The sequence below is a fragment of the Typha latifolia genome, chromosome 4, assembly GCF_019914945.1.
Source record: "Typha latifolia isolate L0001 chromosome 4, TyphaL0001v2, whole genome shotgun sequence".
Lineage (NCBI taxonomy): Eukaryota > Viridiplantae > Streptophyta > Magnoliopsida > Poales > Typhaceae > Typha > Typha latifolia.
The window spans coordinates 1,540,616-1,565,474 of NC_133089.1; the positions used below are offsets into that span (position 1 = coordinate 1,540,616).

The window sequence follows — 24,859 nt, forward strand, 5'->3', positions numbered from 1 at the left end:
CTTCGAAGCTAAGCATGAACTTAGATTAACCAAAACATTATCATTTCTCTAGTTCTAGACATCATGCTACCCTTTACTCACTGGAGATTTCTTATTATAGATCATCATAAATTGCCATAAATGATTGCACTCTACTACAAAGGCCTCTCAGCTAGCTGTATCATTGTCAGAATTTAAATTAAGCTGCAGAAATGTCCAGTTACCAATATCTGTACAACAGTGAACATCACAGCATGACAGGTAATTATATATATATATATATATATATATATATATATAGCTCAATATAGAATCGGAATACGCATGCATGCATGCATGCATGAGTTACTGTTCTTCAGAAGTAAAATCAGGCTCTGATGGCTTCTGCAGCAGAATCGCAGGCAACCGTTCCTGCAGCCGGGATTTGCGAGTTCCATTCCGGCGCAAAGATCGCAGTGCATTGACTGCAAATCTAGAAGCATAAATTGTGGCACCAAGGCTTGGTAATCCAGCACAATCATTCTTGAGGGCCTCCTGTAGACTATTCTCTTCTAGAGAATCTTCAAGCTTCTTTCTCACGTAGCGACGCCAAGCTGCTTGTATAAAACAGGCTGCCCATGTCCTCCAATGCTGTGAATAGAATCTAAAAGTATGGCGAAGCTGCTTGGTGTGGAGCCTCCGGAACTGGGAGGCAACGAATCTCAGATCATCAGCCACTAAAGCAAAGGCTTCAACCTCGGAGACTGCCTTCACAGTCCTCGTCGAACTAGGGAGGTTGGAGGAACAACGGGGGTCTAGAGCCCATGTCAGGAGCTCCTCGCCGCAGAAATCTCCAGCTTTCAGGTAATCTGAGTTGAAGAAGCCTGTTCTTCCACCATTTGTAGTAAAACTCAGCAGCTCACCTCGCATGATGAAGAGCATTTCGTCCACCGGGTCTCCCTCACATATAATGCAGCTGCTTTCAGTGTATAGCATGGGTTTCAGACGGTCACACATCGCATCCATTAGTCGGTCATCCATCTTCTTAAACAATGGTACCTATGTAGGACAATAGGAATGTGAAAAGAAACTCTGGTCATTATTTAAAAAGTTGAGTTGAGTTTTTCATATATATATATATATATATATATGCAGATATCTGAATCATGGAAGAAAAAGGCTTGTATTATTTTGGGTGGTATATATATATGGATGGTTTGCTAAACAAGGATGGACTTCCACGACCATCAGATCATTCGAACTTGTAAGAAAGTGCTCCAATGTATGATACTTCAACACTTATGGCATTGATGTTCCAGTTTATAGCAGGTCCACAAAGACATTGGAAGGGAAAAAAAAAGTGAATTGATATAGAGATAATCGCTGGAAGGGATTTGAAATTTATAATGTAATATACGCTAGAATCAACAACCATTGTGTATGATAGTATGCATATTCCTGACCTTATCCACGGTCATGTGCACATGGCTGTTAGTCAATCACAGCAATTTAAGTTTACTCTCCTAAAGTCCTTTACGATAATTAATTCATAAAGTAAATCCAGGGTGATGACCTCAATGAGTAAATCACAGAAGAACTTACCCTCTTAAGCAGAGCTAAACAAAGATGACGTTTTATATCTCTTCTAAGGTCCTTGGGTAGATTCTGGAGCAACTGTTCTTCATCAAACCCTCTTGTTTCTTGCCATCTATATTGCTCATGACGACGTATTCGCTCCTTCAGGTTCTCAGGGAGTAAGCGATAAGACATCCATTGTTCTGCATCCTGCCTTCTCACTCTCATTTCTTCGATTCTTATAGTGGTTGACTGCAGATATGCCTGCAACAGCATGAAATGGTGTTAACATACTGACATATGCATAGATAGTCATATATTGATTCCTTCAGTAATGAATTACAATACAGTTTTGAATTACATGAATCCAAGCCATGGACAGAAGTGAAAAGGGATTTCAAGTTGCATAAGAAATTTCCAAGAATCACATTGCATCAGAAAAACTTATGCAGAGGTTATTTCCATAGGAAAATTCCAGTAGAAAGCACAGGAAAAATAGATGAACTGTTAGAAAACTAGAGAAAATTAAAATTCTAAATCAACGCATTTGCTCGCAATTTATTCAATTACCAAACAGAACCAGATAAGGCAGTAAAATGGCCACTGGACAGATAGCGACCTGCATATTGCCAATAAGAAGCGCAAGCAAGACCAAGCTAGAGATGGAGATGGAAATGGCAAACAATATCTCCCAGAAGAAAATGGTAGTCTGCAGACCTTGGCCTAGAGAACTGCAAGAGCATACTATTAGTTTGTTGAAAAATTAATGGCGTAAATTAATGATCTACGCATGTCAGACCATATGCAAAATGAGATCAATAGAAAGAAACTCTGCACTTACAATGAGCTCAAATTAGATGAAGTACAGCTAGACATAGCTGCTTATTTATTTTATAGATATGTTGATCTCTTTATGCAATATGCATGACTGACACAAATAGAGCATTTCTCATTAATACAGTATTCACTAAGATCTAAGCTCTGAATTGACAGGGCAGACAAATGATATTAAGAAAATTAGGAACTAACATATGGGTAGCAACCAAAGATAAAATAATTTAGCTAGTAATTCAAAGACTAGCTGCTTAATTTAGCATTATTATAGTTTTATAAGACACTCCATTAGTAGAAAATTTAGACTCAGAGTCTCAGACAGGTACACTGAACAAAACACATAAAGTGTAAGGACATGATTTGGACCGTATTCAGAGTATATTCAAGGCAGTTCCTACTTCAGAGTACAATTCTCAAAGAAATTCTGAATAATATACTGGAAATTAAAGATCTCAGGAGTTTAGAGATTTGCGAAGAGATAAAGAGGAATAAAAGCAATCCAAATGTGCGGACATATGCTCGTAAGATGACAAACAAAGTAAAACAAGAATAATTGCATATGCTAACATATTGGAGGGCCACTCAACTCTTAAAATTGGACATAGTAAAAGTATAAAGAAATTAACAAAAAGAGGATGAAGATATTCGTAACATTAAATGGTGAAATTGATTTCTTTGCACAAACCTCAAATTTTGCAGTCCCCACCAAAAGCAATAAAATGACTTCTCCCAAATGTTCCATGACTGAACAACTTTATATTGGAGAGCCTGTTTGAATATTCCAAAGTCAAAGCCAGTACCGTCTGTAGTTATAGAACAATCAGTTGTGTTGAGCCCCTTGCTTTCTGTTTCCACACCTCCACAATACCAAGAAGTAATTGTACAATTATTTATGTGACAAACATGCCTCCAGCAAGCAGCTTCCCTTCCAATAGAAAGCAAGTACCAGAATGCTCCAACAACCTGATTGAGAATCAACTGGTAATATTATACACCATTATGGATGACAAATCAGAAGATATATTTTATTGTTCCTATATGTTTTAACCACCTAATAAATGAATTATTATTAATAAATAAAATGTTACATGCATCATCAAGATCTGTGAGCATTGTTACCTCCAACATGATAGTAAAACAGCAAAGCATTTTTCTTATGATGGGATAAATTGCATGCTACTATGACCTTTACATCACTGAGTCTTTTCTTTAAGGTACACAAGAAATCTTTAACTTCAAGATTTATCAGGTTATCATCACCATTCGTCACTTGGGAAGAGGCAGGGTTTCCAAGCCCCTTAAAGAAAGAGGACAGGGGAACTCGCTCGTTCTTTTTCAATGTCATGCTTCCAATAATTTTACAAAGTGAGATAACACCTGTCTATGTTCTCTTAGAACAGCAAAATTTTAGCTCTCATCTCATTCAAGACAGCCCTTCCATCAAGACCTTCTCTAGAATGGATTTAAGTGTCCGGCAGAACAATCTACAAAGCCTGTTTAGCACGGCTGGGTGTTACATTAGACATGACAAGCCATGATGATTATCGTATGTTAGCACAGGGCGCCAAGAAATGGCAGGCATGGCAGTAAAAGAAGAAATAATTGATTTGCCTTGTTTAAAAAAAGAGCAGGAACATTTAAAACAATCTCTTCAAAACACATAAATGTCAAGATAATACCCAAACCAACTCTGCAGGAAACGAAGAGGAACTGAAAGACAGTATGCAAACTACAGAAAATAAGATGCTAGTTTAATGTGCTTCAATTGTAAAGAGATTAAATGTCAACTGCAGTGCTCAAAAGGAATTGTTTTTCATCAACAACACAATAGGTCTTACATGACTTGCAAGCATGTAAAGAAAGAGGTTAAAAGCAGCCCCTGCCCATGCTGTTTCCACGATTATGCCAGCAGTTCTTGTAATATCCAGATAAAGTGGTATGATCCTTGCAAGTCTGGGCAAGCACTGTGCTATCATAATAAACATCAAGGGGGTCTTTGCATCAAAAGATGCTGAGCCTTTCAACTTAGGTATCAAAACCAGTACAGCCAGCTGAATAGACAATAATATAATTGGACAAAACACCAGCCATTAAAGACCATTAGATCTTTATAAGATATGCACCTTTACATTACAAGAAACTCATGACAGATAAAACATTCCTGCTATAAACTTATAAAGTATACAGTGAGCTTAAAATGCTAATAAAATTATTAATCAGACAATATTTGAATCGGAGTTCCACTAAAAGTTGACTGCAAAAGTATAGTCCATGCAATAATATATGTATGATAGAAATCCCATTATACAACTCTATTAATGCACTAATGACCATTTAATCCAGAAAATACAGATATAGTTACTAATGCTACTACCAATGTGCAAAAATTACTGCTATAGTATAAAGGGCTAACTGCCATTCTCTGTCTTCTTTAGCTTCTAGAAAAGATGGTGAATAAGGTTATTGGTCAAATCCCGCCAAGGTTATATGTCAATTAATATAGAAAATCTCGCCTCATATAATTCAGATCCACGTATTGGGCCTGTTAAAATATCTCCAGCCACACGTGAGGGGAGTGTTAGAAACTCAGAATATAAAGGATCAAAAACTGTCCTCAATAAATTGAACTTTTAGAGAAGACAGTGACTTAACGGTTACAAGACACCAAACAAATTTAGCTAGATTTTTTACCATCCTTAAGCTAAATTTATAGGATATTATAGATCTTTATCCTATAACAACTGAATCACTAATTACTTGAAAAGCTAGTTTACCTGACTCTGTTGGACTCCTAAACTAGCAGACGGAAATAAATGCGATACTTTTCTTTCTTGTTGACTCTCTTCTAGAGATGCTTGTAGGTGAATAAATTAGTTACACAATCAGCTTGCAGGATTTATCTAGTGTGCAGGTGGAGGTGAATAAATTAGTTACACAATAGGCTTGTAGGAAGGTTAATTTAATGTGCAGGAATTCTCAACTGAGGCACTGGTGCACCTTGCTTACCCTAGCTCCTTTTTTTCCCAATGCATTTAAACCACAGTAATAATTCTCTTAACGACCAAATTGGATGAGCATTTGTTAGCCAAAATCTTCTAGTTAAGATGTTGCACATGTTTTGTGAGCTTCACAGAGTCTTTCTCAGCTCATATTACACAGCATCTTCCTGCTCTAATTTTATCGACAGAATTGACTTCTAACTTGATTTAATTGATAGTGGTGGAAAATTGGCCATCATTATTACCTAACTAATTACTTCTACAAAGACAGTAAGAATTAACACTTTAAAAAATATGATTAGATATGTGGTCCTGGTAGTGCAACAGAGACCCGAGGGAAAAAATTTCCAAAATTGCAGCCAGTGCATTCATATTGATACATTTAACGATGAATTTAATACCTGTGGAAGAGGAAGAACGGCAAGAATATCAACAAGGAAGTATGATGACAAGTATCTTTTCGCTATTGCTGAAGAGTCCTCAACCAAGACACCCTTTCCATAAACTCGGGAGGATCGAGCCAAGAAACCAGTCTTAAATTGAAATATGATATGCAGTATGTAAAAGATGTCTGTGAAGGAACGGAAGATACTTGTTGCTATTTCCAGCTTGTGATCCATATCAATGCAATTATCATTAGCATTGACAACAGGGATATAAAAGAACATGAAATCCACAGCTAGAGCCATCACACAGGACAGAACAAATATTTTATTCCACCTTTGAAGAAATGGTCCTTGAGGATCGAATACCTTCTTCCTGGATTTCAAGACCTCCATAACTTGGAGGGAATTGTAGTGAATTAAGCTTCTGATTGCTTCAGACCCCCATGTATATATCCATTTAATTATCCTGGATATCGAATAGTATATTCCTTTTCCTCTTCTTCTGGAAAGTACCATCTCTGAAATCCGGCAGTGTTCCAAGTTGCAATACTGAAAAAAAAAACCCCATCAAGAAGAAATAATCTGTAGACAATCCAAATAAGTAGACATAAGGCTCTGTCGTTGTTGCTGTCATAACGACGAATTATCACCAGAACTCAAACTGACTAAGAAGTGCCGATAGAACAACATAATTTGATTATTAAAGAACTTCACCAATGGCTGTTGCTACTCGTTGTAAAATTATGAAGTTTCTCTCAATCAAGAAATATTTATGTCTTGGATCGGGGATTTAGATTATCAAAATGGGCACCACGAATGTTGGACATAAACAACAAGTCAACAACAACAACTCAACAAAATATGACTAACAGCTTTTATATTAATAATTTATCAACAATCATAATAACATTATCAAATACATCGTATCCTCTCCATACTAATTCGCATTCTTTTCCGGTAAAAGTAAATAAAAAACGAGAGCATCTCGTTTACCGACCGACTTCAAAGGAGCAGGAGAAGCAGAACGATCGGTCGGTCACTCTTCTTCGCTCACTCGAAGAACATCGAACTACTTCTCTTATTGCGAGGTAGCGAGAGAGATTGAGGAGAAGCTTCTCGGCTGCTCCGAAGAAAATGGCAACGGTGATTCTGATTCGTAGTTGGCGACGGAACCCACTCGGGGCTGTTGGAATGTGGACCGGAGGACTCGACGACGTCGTGTTTTTTTTTTTTTTTGTTGGGAACTTTTACAAACTATCCCCTGTATTATAAACTTTTTATAGTTTCAATTTTATTTTATTGGTTTCTCCAGAGTTATATACATATATTATAACAGTTCTTTGAACTAAAATTATTTTATCTTTTAACTTTATTTTATACTATGCCTGCCCTCGGATAACTTTGACTAAATTACGGCTATTAAGTTTTCTATCAAGAGTTAACAATATTTGTGTTAAAACTTATTATCAATTTAAATAAAAATTACTTTACGTCCTAAATTTTTATTTTGCATCCTAAGTTATCCTAAACTTTCTCTTTAATATTTATATTTTTATTTAAGTATTTTTTTTTTACACTTTATTAAAAGTTGAGGAGTAAGTACCATTGCACCACTTGTTAATTAGACATTTTCAACAAAAGGTTATGGGTTTGTAGAAATGTAGGGGGGTTTTGGCAAATGTCCCCTTTTATAAAATTTTTATACAATTATTAACAAATATATCCAGATAAATAAACTACATTTATATGCCGAAATTTAATATGCTTTACTATGAATCAATGAGATGCTTCCATTTCTGGCCACGTGGAGTTCATACAAATTAAACTACCAGTCTACTGCGATGTTACTCGATATTCAAATCGAATAATAAATTTTGCTTCTTACCTAACTTTTTCTTTTAAATTAAAATTCCTCACGTAAGTTGAGGCGTGGACGTTTCTAATTGGTGATTTGACTAGTCTAAACTCGTGTAGGATAAAAGATTAGTCTAATTGTTATCCAACTTTATTTTTTTAGGAAGTGCCTATCGAATAATTCTAACACTTTAAGTTGGTTGACTTCTGTTGACTTAACTGTTATCTGACAAGTGTTCTCTTTTGTTCATTGCCTATTGACTGGCTGACTGCTCTTTTTTTCCTCTGCCGAATCATCAGAGGATCGCAAAGTCAAACTAAAATTAATTTTTTATAAAAAAAAAACATTAGGAGTACGATATAGGAATTTACTAGTAAATATTTATATGGTAAAGTGTGAATGATAATAAAAATAAATTATAATTAATTAAAATCTCGTAGGGTTCGTAGTAAAAACCTAGTAGAGTGTCTCATCGGTTATTAATCTCTCTGCCCTCCTCTAGCTTTGGCTAGCAGAGAGGAGTGGCCTCTTCTCCCATTTTAGGCTTTTCTCTTTCCTTTTTCTCGTACCTTTGCTTCCCTTTATCTGAACAGAGGAAAGGCATATATTTTCTCTCTACTACGAAGCTAGCCAACCTTATATTACTTAGCATATATCTTCACCTAATTGGATTTTGCCAATTTTGGTCAGTATGGTGTTGATCAAGGAGGTCTCTCCTCGGCCTCTGCCTATCTTGCCAAGATGACGGTCGATTTGTCGCGGTGATGTCTTGCCGACGTGCATGCTAGGTGCTCGACTCCGAGCCAGCACCGTCCGAATCTCTAGCTCGAGTTATGGCATTGTGCTCCTCCCTTGCTCGTGTTTAATCTTCCCGTGGGAGTGGCTGTTCTTGGAGCATTTATTTTTCTATTTCAATTGTAGATGGAAGAATCTCATCTTCTCTAATGTATATGATCCCTAAGGTAGTGTGCTCCATGACTTGTGAACTTATGATATTAATTTCAACTCTAAATAATTATTGTGAAGAAAATAATTTGGTGGGTTAGTTGTTTGGTTTAATGAGGACTTAACGGTGCAATTTATTTAGAAGAGCAACCGCGTTTAGTTCGGAGTAATTATTCGACGACGCACGTAACTTAAAGTCTTAGTTAAAATTTAAAGAAGTCTAAGTTTAACTATTTATCAAGTTTATACCCGCTTTCCCGCATATGAACAATTAATATATACATATATATATATATATATATATAATCACTTAAAGTAGTAAGTCAGAGATTCATAGTGTACCACGTGACTCCTACTTTTCCTAAAAGAGGAAAAGAGGAAAAGTTTTGGTACGAGTGATGCTTACCCAAAATGGGCCCGAATCCGACATAGATGAGCTCGTTTCGAGCTGGAGGTCGGCTCGGTGAGGTTAAAAAGTACTAATTTGATTTGGAATGAATCCCTTCTTGATATTATCCACTTCAAACATTGATTACGTATGTTATTTATTTATTTAATGAATTACTAATAAAGAGATCTTTTATAGTGTAATGAGTTAATGAGTGCGTGAAAATAAGAAATAGATTTAACATTTCTAAACAGTGAATCACACGGTTGGACTTGTAAATAGTGAAAGACAGAGGGGGTGAAATGTAATCTGCGACTCAAAAAGGTTGAGAGCTAAGGCTAAGCTAGATAAATGACGCCAAGGTCGATATCATCAGCTCCGGGACGATATATCGGCCAGATAAGCGATATATCGGTCTGTGGGAAAGAGGAGGAAGGACTCACGAGTCACGAGAGATTGGACGCATGCCACTGCCACCGTGCCACGTTCTCGCCCTCTTCTCGTGCCACCCCACCACAGCGTAACGCCCCCCCCCCCCCCTCTCTCTCTCTCTCTCTCTCTCTATTTCTTGAGGAACTTCATCTCTCTCTAGCTTGGATCACCGAGCCGGAGCTGGCCCTTCGTGATCGCTTCTCGGTTGGCTCGTCGCAGAGGTCTGCGATGGTTCGATTTGAATCGAGCTTTTCTTCTACGCTTCCCTCGATCGAAGTTTTTTTTTTTTTTTCTTCCGAAAAATCTTCGTCTTGTTTCCGAGTCGGTATAAAGATCGGTGGATCGGTTTAAAGTTTTTTTTTATCCTGGATGTTTTGGGTTTCAGATTAGTAAAGGATTTTTTTTTTCCCTTCGTTCTCCTAGTAGTTCTCTTTGTGTCGGACTGCGTCATTGGCTTTTGTTTCATTGATTATAATGGAATGAAATTTGTGGAGATTGTAGGCTGTATTTGGTAGAAATTAGGTGGTTTTGTATGGTGGGTTAAGGAAATTCGTTGTTGGAGCACGAAGCTGGGGGATCGCAGAGGGATCTGGATAAGAAGTGGGAGTAAGGTTCAGAGGGCGCGGAGAAGATGATGGTAGATTCGGGGGCGCCGGCGGATCCACCTGGAGCCGTCGCCGATGCGGTACGTGAGAAGGATCAGGTGGATGATGGTGGATATACAAGTGGGGGATGGGAAAGGTAATAACTTTATAATGAGAGTAGAATTGGAGCTTCTAGTCTTGTTTGTAGATTGCTTATTATTGTAATTACATCATGCAGACATGGGATTATTTCTTGAATTTATGTTAACTTGCTTCCATTATTGTTAGAATGATCATTAGTGCGCGATCACGTAGTCTGGTATTCAGTTAGTTTTAGTGAGATATAATGTTTCCTGCACCAATATTTTGTGGCCTACAAAGCAATGTTGATGTAATGTGACTTGTTATATTATTCTGGTACCATTGCATGATGACACCAGTTCTATTCTAAAATCTATAAATATGTAAAATTGGTGTTTCCTGGAGGGCAATTGCGAACATGCATTACTGTAAGTACAATTTTGGAAAGTCCGAGTGAAGAGACTTGCTGTAACAACCTGCCAAATATGAATAACAGAATAAGTGATAGATGGAAAAATGACCAATTGCCATGAAGAGGGGAGAGGTTGATTAAATATTTAAATTCTATCTACAAGGTGAGTATTTCTCAAGCTTAGCATCAAGTCATCAATGAATTGGCAGGTTAGATGAAGCAACAATTACCTACAGTGGTACTGGAGTTCAAACATAAAGATAAAATCATAAAAGTGATGATGGCTATGGCACCTGATGATTTTTATCTTTATGCTACGGCTTTTAACATCTGGTTATTGATCATGCGGGAAAGACCCAAGTTGCTAATCAAGGACCGGTCAATTGCATGTTTGATGAATTAATTAAATGTGGACTATTGGCTTTGAAATTTCTTATATATCGAAATATCCATGCTGGAAAGTATACAGCTAAGATTTTTATTCCCACTTTTATTTCCATAAAGACCTGATTGTAATTTCATATAAAACATGTAGTTGGCTTCTGGTCTCTATTTTTTTCCTGAAAGTTGAGAGGACATCTTTTAATGTATGTATGATGTGCTGTATTACTGAAGTACTATGCTACATGAACGTGTACACTTCCTCTTTCTTTCCTGGTCCACAACTAAGGAGCACATCATAAACTCTGAAACCTGAATCAAAAAGTCATAGGTCGGAGTCAAGCAAACGGACTCTGGTAGTAGCAACATTGTATGCATCTTGCCTCCCAAGCTCCGTTCCACAAGAGCCTCTTCTGCTGGGATGCCCATCTAATGGTTGTTTGCAAAGAATTGTCATTTGTACTCTGAATAATTCCAATTATTTAAAGGAAAGAAGCATGGGCATAAGCCTGCCAGCTTTTGGGAGTCTTTTGAGGGCAGTATCATATCATTAATTGGGAAGTATCCAGCTTGAAGTCACAATCTTAACAAAGCATCTTAATCAGCTGTTCCAATATGAGAAATCTAATTTAGGATTTTGTGATTGTTGTATCATGACACATGAATAAGAAAGTTCTAAGAAAAAGTTAGGAAGGTTTCTATACTGAGCAAGTGTTGCAATAGAATGTGCCAGATAGTAGCTCGTGAATCAAATTATGTTGTCAAGATAGATATGGTCATGATATTGTTGTAGCCAATGAAAGTAACACTTTTGGCCTGAAAAAAAGTGCATGTAATCAATGAGATATGCTCCTTTAGTTATGCTAACAGTGTAGCAAGAAGGTAACAATGTCAGACAATAACTAAAAATGTGGATAATTAATGAGAAACTACTTTAGTTATCCAAACGTTGTACAGGGATGCAACATTTTTGGACACTAACTGAAGATGCAAATCATTAATTATTGATGAGATATACTTCTTCGGTTAGTAAACAGAACATGAAGAAGGTATCATAAAATGAATCAAATACAGGAGTACAAAGCAGGTTAAGCATGGAATTGTGGACCTAGTAAATTCGTATGGAGCGATCAAAGCAGGAAACTTTACACGATCACTTATTGCATGGCTTTTATATTAGAGTTATTCTTTCTCTTTTTCACTTATTGCACGGCGTTTTACAAGAGTTATTCTTTCTCTTTTTACTTGAAATGGTTGTATCTTCCTTTAAGTTTGATTAATTGATTTAGTAGCAGCTAACTGACATCACATCCTGAGTTCCTGACAGTTCAATAATTTCAGAAGCTCACTTGTATCTTTTAGGATCTTAGGACATGTCCTCTTCAAGTTCATACAAGTAGCTAAGCTACATGATTGGAGGTCCTGGAAAACTATATTTGTATCTGCTGCATTGTTAATCGTCATTGTAGGAAAGAACTATATTCAGTTGCCTATGGAAACTATGAAGAGTAGCTAATATTTAAAGAGAGCTGTTATTGGTTTGATATATTGACGCCAATGTTCGAAAGTGCTTACTAAATCTCCAGATCCTAAACTCATTTCATAGCAATCTCGTGGTCATCCCTTTGCCCAATCTTGTCTCTTATCAGCTCCTGCTGTTTCTTTGATTTACTCTCCTCTTTGCTCAAATGTAGTTATTCAAAGTGGCTGGTGTCTCAACACATATCTAGCCGGGTTAGTGAGTTAGGTATATATAGAATTGGATTGATTGCCTTGAGGAGTTGGATCAAGCCATGGCAATTCTGTGCTTCGTTTATTGTCTTAAAATGTTCTTAATAAATCTTGAAGTAAAAGTGTTTATCCTTGTTCCTTTCTCATGAAATTCTATTAAGTTTCCAACTTAGACCACCAAGGATTATCAGAGTTTGCAGTTCTTTTGGCATTAAAGTATCCTCCGCATAATAAAAACTTATTTAGAATGTCTATCTATCCATTTTTCATCTTAAGGTTTAGACACTTAGCTTCATATATTCAATTGACTACTTGCAGTGAGGACAGAAGTTTGAGTTGTGGATATTCAAGCTTCAGGGGAAAGAGGGCTAGCATGGAGGACTTCTACGATGTAAAGTCATCGAAAATTGATGGAGAAAACATTAGTCTTTTTGGAATATTCGATGGTCCGTAACTTCTTCCATTAACTTTTTGTATGAAAAAGTGAAAAACAATTACATTACATCAGTTTTGAAGATTTGGTATGGCAGGTCATGGTGGCTCACGTGCTGCCGAGTATTTAAAAGAGCACTTATTCGAGAACCTCATTAAGCATCCACATTTTATGACAGACACAAAACTGGCCATAAGTACTTTGAACTCTACCTTATTGGTTTTAAACATGTCATCAATTTTTTTTACTCCAGTTTATAATTTACTGAACACACGTTACTCATGGAAATCTGCAGGTGAAACCTATCAAAAAACTGATTCAGACTTTCTGGATTCTGAACAAAATACTTTGAGAGATGATGGTTCGACAGCATCAACAGCAGTTCTGGTTGGAAGCCATCTATTTGTGGCAAATGTTGGAGATTCACGGACTGTAATATCAAAGGCAGGAAAAGGTGCTTTGACTTGTAGGATGCAATAATAGAGTTTCTGTTTTGTGAAGAGTGTATTATATACTGAGTTGTGATTGGTGACAGTATTAGCTTTGGAACTGGTGTACCACTTTCACTATTTTAAGTCCAACCCTTTTGCTTTATCAGTGAGCTTGACACCAGTGATAATTGTCAAGAACTTCACACATTTGTCACATGGCTTGTGATGCACAAAACAACTATTAAGGGATTGAGAGTAGAGAACAGATTACTCACTGTTTCCATAGCGGCATCATCTAGATTGAGGTTATGATGCAAATTGACCAATATGTTGGGCATGAATATACATAACTTTGAACTGCTCATCAAGAACAGTAACAATAATGGACAGATCTTCTTCCTTTTGTCTCTTAGATTTTTCGTGTTTGTTGTGTTCTTTTGTAAAAGAAAATATTGTAACAATCCTTTCATGACTTATCGCTCTGTGGAGGTTCTCTTGTACATATTCATGACATTTACCTGTAATAACCAGCATTGCATCTCACATGTATCATATGCCCTTAAGGATTGCGGAAAACAAACTGGCAGTTTAAGTTCTAGGGTTGGCACTTAGGCTGATTTTTACTGAGAACATAAACTTTAAACTGAAAATTGAGTTCTTACAAATAAAATATTGGTGATTAACTAAGGAGTAAGGAGGTATCGGAGAGAAGAGAGTTGAATACTGTAATTCTGCATTCCCATCCCTGTTTCCATTTGCAGCAAAGTTTCATATGCTTGCCTGGGAGTAAATATGCCTTTTGCATGTTGATTTTCCTACTCTTGAATTCCACTCTTCAATTCCCTACATGCTCTGTGTGTCGTTCACCTGGTAACTCTTAGAGGCACTGCATCTGATGTTATTGTTGTCTAGTTAGTGAGCTAACAGCTAACGTCGCCTTCTTGCTTGTAGCAATTGCACTCTCAGATGATCACAAACCAAATAGAAGCGATGAGCGTAAGAGAATTGAGAATGCTGGAGGAATTGTTATGTGGGCTGGTAATTATCTTATTTCACGCAGTTAGTTAATTGAATGTGCATCTCCAAGTAACATCCGTACTAGGTTTCTTAATGCTAACTGCATAAATCAGTATATGGATTTCGTGTTCCAAATATGTACTTTTATGAGTATAAATGGTGCATTAATTGTTCTTTTTTCCATGTATAGAATAGTTCGATGTTAATCAATTCGACATGTTTAGTCGTATGGTTAAACTCTATTAGTGCTGATGCACGTATAGTTTTCCCAGTTTTTTTTCTTCCTTGCAGGATGGTCCGTTTGTTGGAGAGGACAGGATTAATCTTTTAATTGATTGTGGAATCTTGGTCTTACAGGTACATGGAGGGTAGGGGGTGTACTAGCGATGTCCCGGGCATTTGGTAACCGCCTTTTGAAACAGTTTGTTGTTGCAGAACCTGAGATTCAGGTACCTTACCACACCAAGGCACTTGCCTATGTTTCTTCATCTTGTCTTCTCAACTTTGAAAATTGGATGATTGCAGGATTCTCTCACTGTTTGATAAGTACTAGTTGTGAAAATCAGCCAAGCTTGAGCTAGTAAGGATAAGCTCAATTTGGCTCATTTAAAATGAGCCATGCTTGAACTTGCTCTTTAGTTTTAAGCTGGGCCTGAGTTGCTTGTTAGCCACTCATTTAAAGGATAGGATTGCTCAAGGAATGAGATCATAAGACCTTAGTACAGTAGAAACATTTCATGCTTCATATTCTATTAGATGGATAAAAAAAACATTACTTTTAATGCATACTTTTACCTCTATACCTGTAGTGTATACTGATTCTGCGGAAGTAGACATTCGATTACGTAATGTTGTATATGTAAATTCCCAAAAGAGAAGTATCACTAAATAAATTTTCGGGAGCATTGGTTATTAAGAATTGAGGAGGTTGGTTTCTTTAAACAGAGGTGAAAATGTATGGCCATGTGCCCTTTTGCAGTGTATGTGTGTGATTGTGTTGATTCATATATATGTTTTCATATTGATGTTTAATCATTTTTATATGCTAGGAACCGGTCTCTTCAGACCAGCAACTGCATCAATTCATTGTCTGCCAGATAAGTAGTTGAGGCATTTATCAGCGTAAAATATTCCTAGTTCATGAACCAACCCATGTTTTCATTTTAACAACATGATCCATCAGAATTTTACTGCTGTTGAGAGAATTTTATTTGCAACTACTTTTCCTTTTCAACCTGTTTTACTTGGCTTTGCTTTGAATTGACTCTACTAAAGCTCAGTTCCAATTCCATAGAAATAAATATTTAGGATGCATTATAAACTCTTCAAAGATCTGTACACTGGTATTGAGCTAGGTGAGAGAAAAGGTATATGAATTTGACGATTCGACAGTGTATCTGCTTATTAGTAAATTTGGTCATTTCTACACCTTATTATGCATCAAGAAAAGCAATTTCTGACAGTCTATGTTATATTTCATTACTCGAATGTTACTTACATAGTCTGAGATGTATGGAATTTACTTATCATGAGTGAAGATGATCTCTATGATGAGCCACAAAGGCACAAACAGGTCACCTTTCTTCAAAAAAAAAATTTCAGGAACAAGAGATAGATCAGGAATTGGAGTGTCTGATTCTGGCTACTGATGGGCTGTGGGATGTGGTGCCTAATGAGGTTAGTTTTCTTTTAACTTATGTGTCAGTCGGTACATGATTCCACATGTATGTGCTTGTGTACATAGATATATTTACTACCATTTAATCTCGAGACCTGGCTTTGGTGGCCATCCTCATGGATGTTAGACATTGATTAAGAGACATTTATATCATTGCATTGATTATCACTTTATGGGATTCTTTGGTTGACTTTTCTGATGGTTTTGTTATCAAACATTCATTGCAGCCTTAATTTGGTTACAACTATTAAATGATCCTGTTTGTGTATACCTTCAACATGCCAGCATGTTTATCAAGATATGAATGTGAGAACCTCATAAACGCTATGCACAATAGTGATATTATTGTCTCTTGATATTGTAAAGATCATGGTGCTCTATTGCATCTTTAACCCTGCATGGATATTTCAAAGCAAGTAACCAAGGTGGTTATATTATCTCCCTGTTTCTTAATGATTTGTAGAGTAATTGCTTCATACTTTTACTTCTGATACGTATACATCTTTCTAACCAAACTGATCTTTCGGAAATTAGGATGCTGTCTCAATTGCTAGCATGGAAGAGGAACCAGAGGCTGCAGCTCGGAAGTTGACCGAGACGGCCTATCTACGTGGGAGCGCCGACAATATTACTTGTATTGTTGTAAAATTTCACCATGACAAAATCGGTGTTCATTCACCAACAGGTGATCAGGATTGACATCTTGATACCTAATATTTTGAACTTAAGCTGGACTTTATGCCATCATAGCCCACGCATGTGCCATTTGCGTTTGCTTGTTTATTACAAAGACAAACAGACACTCCTCCTTTTGCGATGGATTGTTTTCCTTAGTTGCTTGGTTGCTGATCATGTCATCTGGACTTAGATCTCAAAATCTTTCTTTTTTCTTTTTGTCTCTCTCTAGCATCTCTCATTGAGAACTCCAAATTTTCCTGACAACTGTGAGGAATCTGGCAGAGATGCAGCCGTAGGACCATGAACAAATTTTTGGTTGGATTGAGCAGTTGTATTTCTGAGCACTCAATTATATCAATTTCCTTTCAAAAATTCTTTATTTACTCATATGCCTCTCTAAAGTTGACATTTACATCTAGATTTCTCAAACATATAATATATACATAGATACCTGTCCGATATTATTTTTAAAGCTAGATCTTAATAATTTAATAGGAAAAGGATAAAAATATCTTGTGAAAACTAAAATAACAATAATTTTGTCTTCTAATGTCTAAATTATTTAAATTCAAAGGGGTATCCATATAAAAAAATAGTAAGAGTTTTAAAATATATGCATGTAAAATCTGAAGAGTATACATATAAATATTTAATTTAGATATGTACACAAACAAATATAAAAACCGTTCCTTATAAATTCTAGGGCACATGAAAGAAATGGGAAACCTAATTAATCAGAAGCTTGTAGGGCTCTGCCTGGCTAAAGCATGCTTAAGCTATGACGTGAAAGGAATTGCAAGCAGCCTATGACTAATTTCTTGCAGTAGAGTGGTCAAGTTGAATTAAATCTTTTCGTTTAGTTTATAATTTATATAAAGATTTATTAAAAAATATTCAAATAGTAATAGATCTTCTACACGTTAAAACTTTTCTCGTACTCGTCCACTTAAAAAGAAAAAAAATATCCATCCCGAGAAGAATAACTTGAAAGTTTTTTCTTGCCGCTAACTTCTGCAGCCAAAAGAGTAACCAAAGAGACAAGAAAAGATTGTCTCTTATGCTAAATTTATTAGCTTCGCGATAGATATAATTTAGATAGCAGAAGTTTGCATTGGTGGTGGACGATAAGAAGAGAGTCTGAGTTGGGAGTTGAAACTCATCAATGTTAACATCATCCACAGCCACAGCTGAGCTATTCGGTCCTTTTTAAATGCCAACAGCTCGGTTGGGGGCTGTCTCCACTCGGCCAGTCAACGTCGCATTTCGCTGTTCGACGTCCAACACCATTCACTCCGTAGTGGGAGTGGGCCAATCGCCCCCTCCATAATTAAACACGAATTATATTATTATTATTATTATACTCCGAAAACAGATTACTATGCTTTGTTTTTATAGATAGATAGATCTACATCTGCTATCGCGATATATCCTTTTCTTATTCTGAAAGTTATTCCGGATTTGTACCTCTTATTCCTTCTCACATGTGGGCCTCGCAGCGTTTGAGAGAGAGAGAGAGAGAGAGAGAGAGAGAGAGATTTTACGAGTAAATTATAGTTTACTCATAGTAATTAACATAAAATTAAGCACTTAAAAAAGTGCTCATCCACGCCTATTTTTAATTTTAATCGTCAGTTAGCTGTTAATTCTACCATTTGCGCGCATTATTAGACTCTAATTTGTCTTAGATTTATTGATCAAATCCATTAAGAAGTAATATGCATCTCTAAGCCCCCCTCCCTTAGATATTTTATTAAAAAAATTAGCTAACTAATAAGATGGATAAAAATATTCTCACTTCCTTTTTCCCTCAGTTTATTAGAGTTTAATATTTGAAAAAATTGCTATAGATATCACCAAAAAGAGTCTTTTTTATCCATTATAAAACGATAGTTGAGGGGTTAAAATGTAAAGTATTATTGATCAATTATATGTAATAACTTAGCTTTGGTTATCAGGTTCTTTGATATTATGAAGGTCATGTAACTTCCCCTCCGGTTAAGAAGAGTATACACGAGATGTGGTGATCTTAGTTTACATAATAAATAGGGCGCTTGGTAGATCACTGTAGATGTATCGTCGTGGCGAGCTTTTGTTAACTTGGGATGTTATTCCATAAATGCAGCATGAATTCTAGTGTGATTCCTTCCCATGTGGCTTCGCTTTGAAACTGTTCGATGTAATTCCCCTAAGAGCTTTTCTTTGTCCTAGAGAGTAGTAAACAAATGGTCAAATGCTAATAGAGGAGAGAGACGAATCCTATCGCCGAAGGCCCACCTCTCCTTAGCCCATTACAATAGTGTACATTTATGTGCACTCTTTAACATTCGCTTTTGGCTCCACCACTCTACAGCAAGGTGGGTGGAAGTGGCCAGTAGTGGTGGCGGTGGTGCTCTTCTTTTGCTTTGATCCATTAGATTTGAGGCCAGAGAGGGATATACCGGCTCCGGGACAAACCCATTCTTTCTCCCAATCTTTTAAGCCTTGGTGAGCGGAGATTTCATGTTTGCATTTGCTTAAGTTTTTGTTCTTGTTTAGTTTAGATTTTCTCTTTTGGAAGCATCTTCTTGGCTTGTAAACTTGTGCTTAGATTAATGAGAGGAGAAAAAGCTCCGTTAGTGGGATCTGGAATCACCACCTAAACCTCTGTTTGGAGGTTTCTTGTTGATTTCTACACTCACTAGCTCATAGATCAGAGACAAAGCTAAGAGAGATAAAGAAAAGAGAGAAAAAAAGGCATGTTTTTGCCGTTTCAGGAGACAGGAATCTCTCCTTAAAAGCTCCTCTTGGAGCTTTCCCTTTAGATTTTGATGTTTGGTCTTCTCCTGCCGACAAAACCCTAAGCCTGGTTTCTTCTAATTTGTATTCTAGAAGATGGTGCCGTGGAAATGGCCCCTAGTGGCTTTGCTGCTGCTTCTTATAGTGGTGGTGGCAGAGGCGGCGGACTGGGAGACGTGCTCTGGGATCGTGCCGATGAAGAGACGAGGGGCGTGGATGTCGATAACTAGCTTTGGTGCGGTTGGTGATGGCCAGACTCTTAACACGGTGGCATTTGCCAGGGCGATTACGAGGATCCAGCGGCGAAGGTCGCCCCTCGGCGTGCTTCTTTATGTTCCTCCCGGCGTCTGGCTCACCGGGCCCTTCAATCTCACCAGCCATATGACTCTCTTCCTTGCCAGGGGCGCTGTCATTAAGGCTGCTCAGGTAGTATTGGCCCCTTTGAGGATCTAGTCACGGATAAGAGGATGCCCCTTTTTACCAACTCTTGTTTGTAATGTATTCTTTATGTAAGATGGTATCTTCGCTGCTTCAATGAGAAAACTACATGTAGGTTAGCTGTGGATTACATGTTTGGTAGCTATTAAGCAGGCTGCTTATTTTTAAAACTTCTGATATGGGCTTGTGGACTAAATTGTAAGTTGATAAGCCTTCTTTTAAAGGCACCATCTGAAACTTTTCAGCAGTTGCATTTTTGAGTTTGATATTGCTGATTGATATATGGGTACGGTGTTTTACTTTTCTTTTTCCACCTACCATTTCATTACTGAAGAGTCGGGGGCTATTACCAGTTCCAAGATTCTAATCATAGATAAGATATTCTTCCCTTTTACCTACTCCCTTCTGATAATGCATTGGTTTTTGAATTATACTTCCTGCTTAAATAGGAGAATATTTTGCAGTCATCTAAGGATTGATTTTGGTGTCTATTGTACATAAGGGTAGTAAGAGTTCATATGTAAATTAATTTGTGTTTGTGTTCATATGCAAATTTATGTTGATTTTCTTGGATATCCTCAGCATCTCATATTGTTGAGCCATTGGATTATGCAGGATACAGAGAGCTGGCCGTTGATTGATCCTCTGCCCTCATATGGTAGAGGTCGGGAACTACCAGGTGGCAGATATATGAGTCTGATTCATGGGGTTGGCCTTCAGGATGTAATTATTACAGGTGATTTTCACTTTTATTGTCTCGAGATATGGTACATTGCCATATTCAAGAATCCAGTAAGTAATTGCATTACTTTGTGAAAAGCAAGAGCAAGATACATGGTTGTTCTCTATAAGCAGAATTTCCGATATTATTTGACACTTAAAATTTTGGTAATAGGGCTTGGTTGATATAAATGTGGTTGAACAGTGGAATGTCACAATTTAGCTCAAAGTAATGCTATAATAATCCAGAAGTTAGAAGATGCTTCTCGGTTAGACTCATTACTGAGGACATTAGCTTGCTAGTTGTTTCTCCTCGATTTCTAATTTAGTGCATATATTCTTCACCAGTAGATAAAGAATCTTCTTATCAAATTCTGGATTTTGAGTTACATATGGTTGAACTGGTAGAAGCTGCCTTATTGAGTTTTGAATCATATGTACTTATTGCATGAGTAAATATTAATTAAACTTAGTTCACTATATGAGCCCATGAACAAGGACCTTCTAGATAAATCGCGTATGCTCATTTCTTTGGCTACTTCACTTCTACAGGTCAAAATGGAACAATTGATGGCCAGGGTGATGTTTGGTGGAATATGTGGAGGCAGAGAACACTATCTTTCACTAGACCAAATATATTGGAACTAATGTATTCTTCAGAGATCATCATCTCTAATATTGTCTTCCGGGATTCGGCATTTTGGAATATTCATCCTGTTTATTGCAGGTTAGCACATGAAACAGAATTTTACTTCGACTTTATTCTTGCAGCAGCTATACTTTCTTTTATTCCATTGAACCATCTTGTGTGGTGAACTTGTATCTCTTCCCTTTGATTAAAAAATATCAAAGTAAGTGCTTGGTAAGATATCATGCACTACTATGCTCATCTGAACATATCCAGGAAATGTACTACCTTAGATGCTCACTTATCGCTGCATCTTCTCTCTTAACAGTTTATCTATACTTTAGTAGATCTGCACATAATAAGAAATACGTTCATGCTCTTTTCTATCTGCTATCTCATGCATGCTCCTTTTCTTTCATTCATGCCTGTTTCTTTTTTCTTTCCAACATCTAAAACCCTCTCTTCCCATTTGCAGCAATGTTGTAATAAGAAATGTGACTGTGTTGGCTCCATATGACTCTCCTAACACTGATGGAATTGATCCGGGTACGTCTAATAACATATACTTTTTGCTGATCTTAGTTCATAGAAGAGTCTCCACATTGGTTCATTAATTGTTTGTGTAATTCTTTTTTCCACTCATACTAGCATATGTTCCTTGATTTCCACATTAAAAGCTGTTGGCTTCTTATTGACAGATATATTTCTTGACTCAAAGTTGATTACTTTTTGCAGATTCGAGCTCCAATGTTTGCATCGAGGATTCCTTCATTTCAACAGGAGATGATTTGGTGTCTATAAAGAGCGGTTGGGATGAGTACGGCATTGCCTTCGGGCGCCCCAGCTCTGACATCACTATTCGACGTTTAACAGGTTCCTCCCCTTTTGCGGGCTTCTCTATTGGAAGCGAAACCTCTGGTGGTGTCGAGAACGTCTTGGTGGAGAACATTAACATATACAACACCGGCTTCGGAATTCACATAAAGACCAACTCTGGCAGGGGAGGGTACATTAGAAATATCACGATCTCGGATGTGACCTTGAGCAATGTTCGCAAGGGTATGCGCATCGCTGGAGATGTTGGAGACCACCCCGACGATGCATACAATCCAAATGCTCTTCCAGCCGTCGACGGCTTGATGATCAAGAACGTTTGGGGTGTGGATATCCAGCAGCCAGGATTGATAAAAGGCATTAGGAACTCGCCATTCACGCGCATCTGCCTCTCTAATGTTAAGCTAAACCCCGTGAGGTCGCGGGAAGTGCCATGGCAGTGCGAGGATGTGAGCGGCGGTGCTCTTCAAGTGCAGCCATCGCCGTGCACCGAATTGACCAGCACATCTGGGACGAGCTTTTGTACAGATGCTCTCTGATAGTTTCAATGTGTTTAAATCCTCAATTTCTTATTCTTCTGTAAGGACTTCCATGTGATTTTATGTTTTAGACTATGCAGTAAATAAAGTTTGTGATTTACTATTTAGTTCTAGTGCAACTTATTTGGCTCAACTGAAAATTATTCTAGTGCAATAAACTAGCAGAATATAGTTCAACCGAAATAAAGAATCTAAAGGATAAATAGGAAGTCCTCGTTGTGATATTTGGCATTTTTATTAAGGGTTAATTACATCTCAGCTCTTAAAGTATTATCTAATTCCTTATAGATTTCTCTTATAGTGTAAATAAAAATATTACATAATTAAAATTTGATCTGTATTTTTATCTGGTCGTAAAATATTAAACCGATTAGCATTTTATGTATATAATTTTTTTTAATTTAATATTTTAACAGTTAAAAAGTAAATAAATATTTGATGATAAATATTTTTGTTAGTGCTATAGTATATTAGACCCCACCCAGTTGATAATAAATTTGGTGAAAAAAAAAATGTGGGTTAAAAACTCGACGATCTTTGGGATCAATTTATTTTTCCATTACAGCGCTGAGCAATGTAATTTAGGCCACTAACAAAGCTTTGAAACAATCAAAGATTCCTATCTCTCTCTCTCTCTCTCTCTCTCTCTCTCTCTCTCTCTCTCTCTATATATATATATATATATATATAATTCGGTCATTATCATATTCGAAGTGGGGCCAAGTGAAAGAATAACGAATGATTGAAAGTACTTCGATAAGCCCACTAGATGAGGCAGGGAAGAGTCAAAGGTTGTTAAAATTTGGTACCATAATTGTTGACAAGGAAAAGAAATTGTTCAAAATAAGTGGAGCTACTAGAATTACGTCTATGACTATTTAGTGTGTAGTTATGTTGCTAATGTTTTGTATCCTTAAAATAGGAAACAAAATACTTTTACGAGATGATTCAATTCCTTCTTTCCAATAGATGAGATAGAAAGAGTGCAAGTAGCATATAATGTTTTACGGTTATTAATATCGATAAATTTTAGTGAAAATTATAATATTTTTGACCATGATATGAGTCATAAATTTATCTTCCTTATGATGAGTGTTATATGCGCACAATTTAGGTATATTATAACTCGTTATTTAGAATAATTAGTCAAGTTGTTCAGACGATATTAATCAGCATAATAAATATATGGAGTAAAATTTATAAACTAAAACACTTTGAAATATGGAACTATTTCCTTTTAGATCATTAAAGAGTTCGAATGCTAGGTACGAGATGGGTAAAAATTAACTCTTGAATACAGAGGTACTAAGGCTCCACTAAATTTTACTTAATATACTAAATCGCTTAGTTTAAACTTTAAGCAGCCACAAGCCATACTAATTATCAAACAATTTTTTTATAATAATTATTATATAAATATTCTTGAACACTTTTAGGTTAGAAAGTTGAATCTCTTTTTTGTTGTTCCTATTTCGTTCAAAGCTTCCAACGACCCTCAGTCCTCAACGTGTGCTACATTTATCAGCATCTTTTTTATTAGACCAAAGTTTTAATTTTCACTTTTATTATTAAAAAAATCCAATGCATCTCCTCCCTGTCACAGTCTTTGAACAAACCGCGTAGAGGAACCTTTCCCGAATCCACGCCTACGTGGAAGCGAACAATCGACGAAAAAGAGTGGAAGGAGTTAAAAATATTTTTTTTTCTTTTTTCATCATTATTAATTACTGTGAGTGTGAGTCCGCCTTCCTATACTTATACTTGGCAGTCCGCGACTGGCAGCCATGTGCTGTCGCAGCGATTTCGTACAGTGAGGATTGGAGAGGATTTGCATCACATGCGTAGGTAAGTTAAAGTGTTAAAAAATTCCACCCCACGAGGGTTTGACCACTTATTTTGTATGCTGCCGTGGCAGTTACCGGACGACCAAAAATATATTGCCCTTACGAATCATTGTATCTCCTGGTTTGATTTATTTGTCTTTTTTTTTTTATCATCTATATTTGATTCAATGGCTCAATCTGTGGATGATGCTAAAGGATAGTAATAGTTGAGCTAGTTCACCTCTCAAATTTTATAGCTTTTGATATATATATATATATATATATATATATATATATATATATA

General features: G+C 36.7%; 3 protein-coding genes across 10 annotated transcripts; 2 read left to right on the forward strand and 1 right to left on the reverse strand.

Moving 5' to 3' along the window:
* Window positions 1-132: 132 nt before the first annotated feature.
* Window positions 133-6,924, reverse strand: LOC140785735 (cyclic nucleotide-gated ion channel 1-like). 2 transcript variants are annotated; one of them, XM_073133705.1, is made up of 7 exons: window positions 6,750-6,924; window positions 5,768-6,301; window positions 4,206-4,418; window positions 3,053-3,330; window positions 2,153-2,264; window positions 1,561-1,797; window positions 133-1,017 (listed from the first exon to the last, which is right to left on the reverse strand). In XM_073133705.1, exons 2-7 carry the CDS (start codon window positions 6,266-6,268, stop codon window positions 325-327), a joined length of 2,034 nt encoding a protein of 677 aa, XP_072989806.1. In that variant the 5' UTR covers window positions 6,269-6,301; window positions 6,750-6,924; the 3' UTR covers window positions 133-324. The 2 variants fall into 2 exon arrangements, with proteins under 2 accessions (XP_072989806.1, XP_072989807.1); XM_073133706.1 differs by lacking the exon at window positions 4,206-4,418 and having other exon boundaries at window positions 6,750-6,923.
* A 2,396-nt stretch (window positions 6,925-9,320) lies between these two features.
* LOC140786357 (probable protein phosphatase 2C 52) lies at window positions 9,321-16,953 on the forward strand. 6 transcript variants are annotated; one of them, XM_073134722.1, is made up of 9 exons: window positions 9,321-9,460; window positions 9,874-10,113; window positions 12,880-13,007; window positions 13,092-13,190; window positions 13,290-13,448; window positions 14,377-14,463; window positions 14,800-14,891; window positions 16,045-16,119; window positions 16,655-16,953. In XM_073134722.1, exons 2-9 carry the CDS (start codon window positions 10,004-10,006, stop codon window positions 16,817-16,819), a joined length of 915 nt encoding a protein of 304 aa, XP_072990823.1. In that variant the 5' UTR covers window positions 9,321-9,460; window positions 9,874-10,003; the 3' UTR covers window positions 16,820-16,953. The 6 variants fall into 6 exon arrangements, 3 of the variants coding, with proteins under 3 accessions (XP_072990823.1, XP_072990822.1, XP_072990824.1); XR_012108601.1 differs by having other exon boundaries at window positions 9,359-9,460; window positions 15,492-16,119; XM_073134721.1 differs by having other exon boundaries at window positions 9,413-9,593.
* Window positions 16,954-19,012: 2,059 nt separating this feature from the next.
* On the forward strand, window positions 19,013-22,839 carry LOC140786165 (probable polygalacturonase). 2 transcript variants are annotated; one of them, XM_073134404.1, is made up of 6 exons: window positions 19,013-19,282; window positions 19,667-19,999; window positions 20,627-20,747; window positions 21,284-21,458; window positions 21,835-21,905; window positions 22,095-22,839. In XM_073134404.1, exons 2-6 carry the CDS (start codon window positions 19,670-19,672, stop codon window positions 22,730-22,732), a joined length of 1,335 nt encoding a protein of 444 aa, XP_072990505.1. In that variant the 5' UTR covers window positions 19,013-19,282; window positions 19,667-19,669; the 3' UTR covers window positions 22,733-22,839. The 2 variants fall into 2 exon arrangements, with proteins under 2 accessions (XP_072990505.1, XP_072990506.1); XM_073134405.1 differs by having other exon boundaries at window positions 19,047-19,282; window positions 19,670-19,999.
* Window positions 22,840-24,859: the final 2,020 nt, after the last annotated feature.